General features: G+C 50.3%; 1 protein-coding gene across 1 annotated transcript; it reads left to right on the top strand.

The window, feature by feature from the left end:
• The first annotated feature begins 527 nt into the window (after positions 1-527).
• Positions 528-10,826, top strand: LOC108160577 (protein Optix). The gene is made up of 4 exons (XM_017294663.2): positions 528-1,585; positions 2,733-2,851; positions 2,914-3,163; positions 9,421-10,826. The coding sequence occupies exons 1-4, from the start codon at positions 1,299-1,301 to the stop codon at positions 10,241-10,243; spliced, it is 1,479 nt and encodes a 492-aa protein (XP_017150152.1). The 5' UTR covers positions 528-1,298; the 3' UTR covers positions 10,244-10,826.
• Positions 10,827-11,130: the final 304 nt, after the last annotated feature.

The following is an 11,130-nucleotide window of genomic DNA, read 5'->3' as shown; positions in this document are numbered from 1 at the left end:
TTTATATACATTTCATTTAAACGAGACCCAAGAAACGGCGACTGCCACTGCCACTGCCACCACCGCAACCGCCAGAGCGAGATGGCAGCAGAGCCCGGTTTGGTGTCGAATGACGTTGATCAAAGCGAGACGGCAACAGCAGCAGCAGCAGCAGCAACACGAACGCGAACGCGAACACGAACCACGCCCACTGCCGCACCAGAGGGCAACTGGGTCTGGTGGTGTTTCAGTATCCGTATCTGTATCTGTATCTGTGTCCGGATCGGAGTATCTGTGTGCGTGTCTGGTACATGGACTCGGTAGCAAACTGGTCTTTGGGCTGGTATTGGTGGCAACTCGTTTCTGTTACCATATCTGTAGCTGTATCTGTATCTGTATCTGTGTATCTGTTTCTGCAGCTGGCAGCAGGCGGCAAGCGGCAGTAGTAGCAGTAGCCTGAGCTAGCTGCCAGAGTATCTGTATCTGTGGCGCGTCATTGTTGTGCTGCTGCTACTGCCACTGCCACTGCCACTGCCACTGCTGTAGCTGTTGCTGTTGCTATTGCTATTGCTGTATCTGCTGCTGCCACTGCTGCTGCCGTTCCGTTCCGTACCGTTCCCGTCGCATAGTAGGCAGCTCAGTTACAAGACCATTATTTGACGTTTTTTTTGCGCGCTCGGTTGGCCGTTTGGTTGGTCGCTCGGTACCTCGGTTGGCTGATCGGTTTGCTCGGCTATATCCATAGCACGCCCAGTCCCAATCCCAGCCCCAGCCCCAGCCTCAGCCCCCTTCCGTCGGAGGCTTGGATACAAAGTGGATTTGGAAGAGCAGTTCTGCAGTCTCATCGAATCGGACTCGCACTCGTACTCGCACTCGCACTCGTTAACCGGGACCGGGTATCGCATTCATGAGCTGGCTCATTGGCATTCATTTGGATTCGCACGCCGACACCGCCAGTAGTGCGTCCAACGCGGTGGTCACCTCCTCATCCACATCCTCCAGCCGATCGCTGTCCTCCCACACGCGAGTGATCCAACCACTTAAATGTTTCCAAATCCAAATCCAAAACCTCTCCTGAAGTGCTAACACACTTAAATGTACATACACCCGTGGATATAGACGACGATTTCCCCCCGTGTTCAGTGCTCGAAAGTTCAGTGAAGTTTACAAGTGAAGATAATCCAGGAACACCCTAGGACTCGCACTAAGGACTCGACTCTCTGGCAATCTGGTCAAGTTGGTGTTGGTGGCAAGCAAGATTGCTTCGTTTCGGTGCAGAATAGTATGCGAATTCGTTCACAGTGGATTCAACGAATAAAATGGCCGTTGGACCGACGGAGGGCAAACAGCCGCCCTCAGAGAGCTTCTCGCCCACACACCACCAGATTATAGCGCCCAGTCCGATACTGGCGGTGCCCACACTCGCCTTCTCCGCCGCCCAGGTGGAGATCGTCTGCAAGACCCTGGAGGACTCGGGCGACATCGAGCGGCTGGCCCGGTTCCTCTGGAGTCTGCCCGTCGCCCTGCCAAACATGCACGAGATACTCAACTGCGAGGCGGTGCTCCGGGCCCGGGCAGTGGTCGCCTATCATGTTGGTAACTTCAGGTAGGATTCCATTCCTCAGACAAAAGCCCCCAGATCAAATAACCACATCGACGGCAGGGGCAGAGGCAGCCTCCCTGATTAACCCCGACCCGACCCGATCCGATCTGTTCTGATCCGTCGCTTGGTTATTCGATAGTTTTCCCCGTCGAGCTTTGTGCCTCGGCCGTAATGAGAGCACAATGAGCTCCTAAATTAATAAACAAAGGAATTAATTTACTAATTAAAGAACTCGCTGCCATCCGAAAGCCAAGTGGAGCAGGCTTGATTAATAAAACACCGACCGACCGAACAATACTCGTGAATCCAAGGCTGCAGGGATCGGGGTACAGGAATGGGAATGGGGATTGGAATGGACGTGGGTACGCTTTCTGGTGCGGCCTGATGTTGCGGCTTCCGTCGCCACACTCAAAATATATTCTCACATTACATTTGAATATCTAAGAAAGCCGGAAACAGTTCATTCCAATCGAAATTGGGTTTCAATGGGTAGCGATCACAAAAGGATCGCCAGAAATTGGCCCAAATGGGGGATAGTGGGAATCTGTGTATGGCTCTGTAGATAGACAAGCAATAGACCCACTTAGCAGCTCGGCTATCCGCGAATTCCAGTTACCAGCGAGCCAGGTGGTCAAACAGGTCTCGATGCAACGGCTATCGATATAGACAATTATCCGATCGGTCGCTAGTACTCGCCTCTATTTACGGTTGCATCAGGTTTTTGCATCTCGTCTATGACAAATCAAACGGGGCTGCAGCTATCAAATCTGACTACAATCAATCAATGTGATAGTCGTATAAAACATATGTACATATACGTATATATAGGAGTACATATGCATATACGGATCTGCTGTGGCAAGTGATTTGATTGCTTTGACTTGGCAAATAAACGACTTCCAATTAAAATCATTTGACGTACTCAGCTGAGCTGTCAACGGCAGTGACGACAATAAATACTTATGAAATTGTTTCAAAATACATATGGCCGACTTAGCCCCTGAGCAGGGGGATGGAATGGCTTCGCAGCAGGACATCGCAGCAGCAGTCCCAGAGGGCGGTCGATGGGGTTGAAATCTGTGCTGGCAACTCCTCCTTTTTTTGACTTTGATTCCATCTGTATATCGTTCTATATCTCTATATATTTCAGGGAACTTTATGCAATAATAGAGAATCATAAATTTACTAAGGCGTCCTATGGCAAGCTGCAGGCCATGTGGCTGGAGGCCCACTACATCGAGGCCGAGAAGTTGCGCGGTCGCTCCCTAGGTGAGTGCAGATTTTGGACTCTGTGAAGGGAGCCACCATTCATTAGAACCTGCCATTTACAGGCCCCGTTGACAAGTATCGAGTGCGCAAGAAGTTTCCCCTTCCACCGACCATCTGGGATGGCGAACAGAAGACGCACTGCTTCAAGGAGCGCACGAGGAGCCTACTGCGCGAATGGTACCTACAGGATCCCTATCCGAACCCCACCAAGAAGCGGGAGCTGGCCAAGGCCACCGGCCTCAATCCCACGCAAGTGGGCAACTGGTTCAAGAATCGCCGTCAACGGGATCGGGCTGCTGCTGCCAAGAATCGGTAAGTTCCACCGCAACATCTTCCCGGGGGTCAATTATCCATTAGTAGCCCCAGCACCAGAACCAGACCCAGCTCCAGCTAGAAGGTAACTCGAGATGGACTAGGTAAAACGATATCGTCTCCTTCTAAGCGGCCCAGTGGGTTGCTGGAGATCGCTGGGGGAGTAGGGGCCATACAGGAGCGTTTCCATTTCATTGATCCGTGCCGATACTCATATGTGGCAGTGGCAGCGGCGGTGGCAGCGGCGGAGGCAGCGGCGGTGGCAGCGGCGGAGGCAGCGGCGGTGGCGGCACTCAGTGAAGCGTTCTCGATTTCTGCTGTTTGTTGCGGTCGTCGCTTTTTGGCCACATTAAACTGACCGCCGCCGACGATGACGATAAAGATGATGATGATAATAATAATGATGATGACTATGAATATGAATGCAATGATGATAACGATGACAATGTAAACGCAGCTCATGCTTCACCTGGAAAGGTGCAACCGCTTGCAAAATATGACCAGAGACAGAGATCGAGAGATCGAGAGATCGAGGGATCGAGAGATCGGGAATGAAGGAGCAAAGAAGTTAAAACTCGACCAATTCGCGCGAAGTTGAAATGAAGAAGATCCCGCACAGAAGATGCCCACAAAGGAGGAGGAGGAGGAGGAGGAGGAGGCAAGTTAAGTGGAATGACACTGCAAGAAAAGCCTGGACGGAGCCGGAGTCGAAATCGTAGTCCACTCAAGTGCCAGGCTGCTCCTGCAGATGCGCAAATATTTCAAGTTCTACCTGCTAACCGAAAACGGAAAAAATGAAACGATCGGTAGGTGGAAAAGGAAAAGTAAAAGTAAAAGAAATCGAGACAACATTTGGCATTCTTTGGAGATCTTGAAGAGCCGAGATGCCCAGATCCCATCGGATCCGGGGGCCGTGTTTATTAAGTTAGGAGCAGCTTCGGCCTCGTCTCAAATTGAATGAATCTGCACAAAGCGCCAGCCAACATTCACATAAGTCACCATCCATGCTCGTAATCGCATAACCCCAAAAAACAAAAAAAAAAACAACAAATATCCAGATACGAACGCCTTTTGGAACGGGTCATTAGTTGAAATGATGGCGATTATTTCGCTTGTAAAGCAGCAGCAGAGGCCGCAGAACAGGCGCTACGGATACGCGGCCATTACAGCTCCATTCGTACTCGCATTCGTACCCGATCCGGAGCCAGGCCGAGATCCAAAGCCGCAGCTCGAATTCGAGTTTTTCGAGGTTTCGTTTCGTGTAGTCATCGTGTTATTAAGCAGAGCCGGCAAGAGACTTGAAGATGAGACAAAAAAAAAAAAAATGAAAAAGAAGCGCATTGAACACAAATGTCTACAAGCCATAAGATATCCAAAAGATATACAGAGATACATATATATGTACGTACCTATCAACGGGTATACAAATATGTATCTGTATATAAAAAATATGAAATTAAAAGCCGTTCATATGCCCCAGCGACGGCGAACAACCACTTCGACAGCGCCAGGCGATAGCAGACAGCAGAATATGAAGGGGATTCCGGCAGGACAGGGACAGGGCAGGGCAGGGCAGGGCAGGACAGGGGCCGGGGACGGGGCAGGGGCAGTGTCAGACCAATCTCACCAGAACCCAGACTCAGACCCAGACCTAAAGCCTCAGACCTGGCAAAGAACAGGCGCTGACTGTTCAAGCATTGTGCGCTGAAAAACATTTTTAACATTTTTGCTACTGCACTTGTGCAAACGGGGGGCGACACACGGACACGGACACGGACAGACAGAGCAGCTGGAATTGGAGTTGGAGATGGAGTTGGAGTTGGAGTTGGCGATGGAGCTGTCGGGCCAAGCAAAACAAGATCGTGGTGGAAGAAGGAGCCAGGCTGTGGCTCCAGTTAAGATGGTAAATCAATCAAATACGCAACTTCCACTGACGGCTATTCCGCGCTTCAAGCATTAGAAAGGCTCCACAGAGAAAGGCAGCGCGGCGCAGCGTCTGCTCCCGAATTGAGTAATTAAGACATCAGAGATTGATCGACTCAACTTGACTCAAACTCTGTTCGCGTCAGCGGAAACTTGTCATGCTCTGATGCCTCCGACTGCCAAGTACTACAGTTGCGCAGTGGCAGTGGCAGTTGCAGTTGCAGTTGCAAGCTATTCAAAATCAAGATTGCAGCACATTATACAAGAATTCTGACAAGGGAGCCAGCGGCAATGATGTGAATGGGAGAGTTGTACCTGTATCCAACAGATAGGCCCAGATATGGAGGCAGGCCCCTTGAAGCGTGCAAATCATGGCAGAGTGGCAGTGTGGCAGGGATCGTATGAGAGAAAGGGGCGATTATAGTTGAATTAATCAAACATTCATTCCGATATTGATTCCGCAATCAGTCAGCAATTAAAACTGAGGCTGACTCATATTTCACATTAGAAATAAGAAATCAGAAACCAGAATTCGAAGAAGCTTCAAGTTCTTGGCAAAAAACGCGACGACTCAGGCCATTAGCCCAGCCATAGACTTGATTTTGATCAATTACAATTGCCACTTGATGATGCACGACAGCGATATGAGGCTGAGGCTGAGGCTCGGTTCGGCTCTCGGATAAACCAGCTTCTGCCCCGCCACTGCCACTGCCACTGCCTCGCCGCAATTGTTTTATTGCGTGAATTACACGAAACCGAAATGCGTGGCTCGTGGACAGCCACTGGAGATTCGCCCACACAGATGGACGGATGCTCCACAAGCGGAGCAGCGGAGCAGAGTCGATGTCCAAATTAGGGGCACAGTGGGCGGGTGTCTGAGAGGGGAGCAGGGAGTGGGAACAGCAATTTGTCAAACCCAGAACATGAAATGTGCCAACAGAAATCAAATCAACCAGCATTTGGGTTCGGGCTCGGGTTCTTGGGATTGGGATTGGGATTGGAATTGTGAGCGAATGAATGGGAAAACCCGGAGTGTAATAAAATTGAACACACAACAAATATGTTGTAAATGTCAATTATCAATCAAAATAACAAACACGCACTTGCGGACACTTGGGGAGAGGACTGGGCATATACTCGTAAAGATACAGATACATTCACAAGCGGAAAAGAGAGAGAGAGAGCGAGATACAGGCTTGAGGGAGAGAGGCATAAGGACAAGAAGCTGCCACTAAATTTGAAGAGGTTTTGCCCATCGATTTCCCAGCATCCGAACATCTCAGCGACTCGAACTCGAACTCGAACCCGAATTCTAATGAAGAAAGGAAGATGCAGAAGCATCAGCATCGCCAACAGCAGAAGCAGATCCACATCCACATCCACACCGGCCCCCATTGTCAATATCCGAGTCCGAGTGGGCACTTGTCTGAGCGCTCGGACAGGGCACTCGAGCCACATAAGTACCCATACCCATGATGCCGTGATGGAAGCCCCCGTGAGGGAGCTCCGACTGTAGCTCCAGCTCCGACCACCACTCGACGCTGTTTGCACAACACCAACTACCGTTTTTCGGTGGCTTGTGAGAAAAATATACAACATGCTGCATGCAATGGGAGCAGGAGCCAGAGTTGGAGCTGACGATGGGAAGCTGGGACTCAAAGAAGAATGAGTTGAATGAGAAGTCGGACACTTCAATGCCGTATAGAAAGTGTATTAAAGAAATTAATAAGAAGTCAGGCTCAGAGTCATCATCATCATCATCGGAGCACAGCACTCGCTCTTCATCGATGGCTGAGCAGGCAACACCGGATGTGGCCTTTGTTCAATTGACAAGTGATAGAGGGAGTGGGGGGAGGGTAGGGGAGGGGAGGAGCGGGTCACATTTCGACCCAGAGGGGGTTGCAAATATTCAAATTCAAAGGCGAACAAATTTAAATCCCGTTTGTCAACAGATCTCACCAGAACTCAGGCAGAAAGAGCAAAAATAAATGTTGATTGCATTTAGGTCCGCCACTCCAGGGATACGGAAACAGAAACAGAAACCCCTCGGGAGCTGGGACAGGCTGGAAATGGCTCTCAGGGCCGGGCCAGCCAGCGATGCTCAGGCTTGTCTAAATATTTACACAATTTAGAGCATTCAATTTGAATTGACACAATTATCGAAATGCCTCGCAAGGCGATGCAATATTCTGCCTGATTTGGTACCGACTGCTATTGACATTGCTGTTCCCGTGGAGAGTTACCTCTACTTCAAAGAGTGGGCCTGCCAAAGGACTCCCTCTAGCTGGTTCTGTCTCTGATTGTCTGTCTCTGGCTCTGTCTCAGGCTCTGGTCTTTAAGCCATATTTAAATCGCAGCGAGAGTCTTTTGTTGGTCTAGCGGATCATGTTACCAGCATTCTTCTGCAGCCTGAATGGGTTTCGTTTCGTTTCGTTTGGATTCGATTCGTATTGAATCCGAGTCGGAATCTCCATCTTCTGACATGAGCCGATTAAAGAACATTTCAATGCTTCTCTTCTCGGGTTTCCAGCCAGCCAGCCTTCCTCTGACTGGCCATGTCCAAGCGGGTAATTACATACGTGTCATTTCGGTTAGGTTAGGTGCCACACGGTATCCGATTTCAGTCAACCCTTTGCCCCTGCCTACTGATGCCTGCTCTTCCTCCTCCTCCTCCGCCTCCTCCTGTGCCCTGACAAGTCAATTGTGTGGAAAATATATATCAGATTCGTGGATCCAAGTTTTCGGTTTCTTGGCTCAAGCCAAGCGTGCCGAGGCAAGCCAAGCGATGCGATGCTACCAATGGAGCCCAAAAGTGGCCTTGAGTCGCCCGTGCCAAAAATGTTGGCTACTTATCAGAAGGTAGAAGGAAGAAGGTGCATCCTTCGCTCCACATTTGTGTTTGTGCTACCGCCGAGGGCTAAGGTTTCATACCGCCGACCCACCGCACACAGATTTCCAATACTTTCCCATCGTTGGAGGGTTCCAATTACCGAAAATCAGAGGCAGAAAAACCTTTCTAATCGGCGTCGTAGGCCCCTTTTCTGGAGTATCCCAACAGCGGGTAGTCTCCACTAGCCACAGCACATCTATCCCCATGCTGCTCCCCTGATCGTTTTGCTAACAATTCATCTTAGCCGGGAACGGAGAACAGGGGCAGAGCAGGGGCAGGTGCTGTGGCAGTGGGAAGACGGAGAGTGATCCATCAAGTTGGCACATTAGGCAACTAAACGATTTAATGCTCCCCTCGAAGGCGAAAGACAAAGGCCACAAAAAGGTAGCCGCATATACATTTCGAGGCTCCAACTGTGCCAGTGTCCCTGCTCCCGCGTCCAGTGGTGCCCAATGGTGCTGTTGGTAGTGCAAGTGATGCACCATTAATCACACAACACGAGCCGCTCAAGGATCAGCGGTGGGGCGGAGTGTGGTGAACAAATTGCGGCAACTTGAGCGAATCCTAACCGATAATTATGACATTGCAGGAGTCATGGCGCGATGGCAAATGATGATGTATATGAGAATGCTTCTCCCCCCTTCTCCTTCACCTCCTGCCAGTCTGTCTCTGTCTCCGTCTCTGTCTCGCTGCTGGTGTCGAATCTACGGCGGCTAATCAAGTCATCTTCTGGTCGGATGGCGCGTCTTTTGTTTTGGCCACAGACAATTTATCTCAAAGCATGTGTGAAAGTTGTGTCAGATTTATGAGGCAAACGGAGTTGGAGTCGCCTCCTTCTGCTGCTCTTCCCCCCTGCTCCTTTTGACCCCCTGCCGCTGGAGGGCAGCGACAAATGAGCCGCCTTAATGGACGTCAAGCCACAGCCACTGCAACTGTCGGCCATCGACTAATTAACGATGCCGATGCCTATGCCGATGCCAATGCAATGAAAGTCCCAGACCGGAGTCCATCAAAAGGTGGAAGAGCGGAAAATCGCGATGGAGCGACGGAGCGACGGAGCGACGGGTCTGTGAGAGCAGAAGAAGTGAATGCCTGTCGAGTGGGGCTTGGGAACCGATCTAATTCTATTAGCCATTCGATCAATTATTATTGCTCTGAAACAAGCACCGGAAACCGCATTGAATACCTTTGCAGAAAAAATGTTCACATGACAGCTATATGATATAGTGGTCCGATAGAAATAAAGAGACATTTTTAAATGGTTATTTTCTATGGCAATTATTGAGGATATAGTCGTCTGATCAAGTAAGCTATCTGAAGAATAAAGAAGGTAGCCGCTTCTTCTTAATAATGTATTATACGGGAAATGATTCTACATCCATGATCTATACATCCATTAGTATATATTAGAGAAACCCCCAATAAACCTTTCCTTTCATTGCAGCCTCCAGCACAACCAGAACTCGGGCATGGGCTGCCGCAGCCGGCGTGCAGATGGCGCTGCCTCGCCCACGCCCTCGGACAGCTCCGACTCGGACATCTCGCTGGGCACCCACTCGCCTGTGCCCAGCAGCCTGCAGCTGCAACACAGCCCCGGGAGCACCTCGAATGGAGCCAACGACCGCGATGAGAGCCTCAGCGTGGATGACGACAAGCCGCGGGATCTGAGCAGCTCCCTTCCACTGGCCTCGCCCGGCCTGACCCCTCCCCAGCTGCCCCACGGCGGAGTGGTGTTCGGTGGAGCGGGTGGTGGTGGGGGTGGTCCTCAGCTGCCCGGACCGGGCTGTCTGCCGCCCTTCAAGCTGGATGCGGCCACCAGTCTATTCAGTGCCGGCTGCTACCTGCAAAGCTTTAGCAACCTGAAGGAAATTTCGCAGCAGTTCCCCATCCAGCCCATTGTCCTGCGGCCGCATCCGCAGCTGCCACAGCTGCCCCAGCCGCTGGCCTTGAACGGAGGCTCCGGCGGGCCACCGCATCTGCATCATCCCGCCTATGCGGCCTATGTGGAGTGCGTGCCCAGCCACGCCCAGCAGCACCCACCGCCACCCAAGCTGCGAATCAACTCCCCAGAGAAGCTCAACTCGACGGCGGTGGCAGCGGCCGCTGCAGGAGCGGGATCAGGAGGCGGTGGAGCTAATCCCGGCGCTGTGAACCATCATCACCACGAGGCGACCACCACTGGCTACCACCACAGCGGGCAATTGCTGCTGCACAGGCCGTTCTCAACGTCGCCCGAGCTGAAGCACAGTGCTCCAGAGATCACATGATATCAGCGGGTCTGAGGTGTCGCCGCATCTGCATCCCCATCCCCATACCTGTCCCCCCGAAGCACTAAGGCCCAGCTATTCAAATTGTTTCAATTCTAATTCTAAGTTAAATCTAGTTAAGCGCATCCTTGGAGCGAGTTCCAGTTCGAGCAATAACTGAATCAAGCAAAATCGACTTTAGCCAGATCTTTGATCCGGAAATCCTACCCTATATCGTACCCTATCCTACCTACCTACCATATATCCAGCAAGTTCCAGTACTCGTACCACAGCACTCGTACCGCAAGCGTCGCACACTCTTCAAAGATAGCCATTTAAGCCAGTTGAGCCAGAAAGCGAGTTACAGATAGGCATAGAGCAGGAACCAGAGGGATATTATAGAGGAAGAGAGACAGAGAGAAAGAGGACCTGCCACTTGCGCACTCGGGCAGCTGAATGTGAACTTGAATTCGAAACGTTTTCATTCAAATTTTTGTGTGTGTACGTAATTGTAAATAGAGTTTAAGTATGCAAATCATAGAGCTTACGTATACATTTAGATTGCAATAAAAACCGAATGAACAGTTAAGAATTTAAATCATTATACGAACTTGTTTGATTTTGGACATGGACATTGGAACTCCAACGTTTCAAATTGGATCAGAGATCGGAGATCAATTTTAAACAAAGACATCTCCTAAGTAAATGTTACACCACACCAAATTAAATGGCATGATGGAATTGATAATATTTCCTATTCTTTTGGGAAGAAACTAATTCATGATCTTAAAGGATGTCTTGAATCATTTCCGCATATCAATGCCTTGGCCAGCTATCATTTTCAGCCTTCCTCAAGACCAATGTTAGCCTCTGGAGTAAATAATCTCCCAAGAACTTCAACAGGATCG

The sequence above is a fragment of the Drosophila miranda genome, chromosome 3 (genome assembly GCF_003369915.1).
Source record: "Drosophila miranda strain MSH22 chromosome 3, D.miranda_PacBio2.1, whole genome shotgun sequence".
Taxonomy (NCBI): domain Eukaryota; kingdom Metazoa; phylum Arthropoda; class Insecta; order Diptera; family Drosophilidae; genus Drosophila; species Drosophila miranda.
This window is presented reverse-complemented; position numbering and strand designations above follow the sequence as displayed.

What these genes read in the sequence shown, in the direction of transcription:
- LOC108160577 (XM_017294663.2), top strand. Translation starts at nt 1,299, where the DNA reads ATGGCCGTTGGACCGACGGAGGGCAAACAGCCGCCCTCAGAGAGCTTC. An exon ending in TATCATGTTGGTAACTTCAG is followed by an intron (nt 1,586 to 2,732) that starts GTAGGATTCCAT and finishes TATATATTTCAG; the next exon opens with GGAACTTTATGCAATAATAG. An exon ending in GCTGCTGCTGCCAAGAATCG is followed by an intron (nt 3,164 to 9,420) that starts GTAAGTTCCACC and finishes CTTTCATTGCAG; the next exon opens with CCTCCAGCACAACCAGAACT.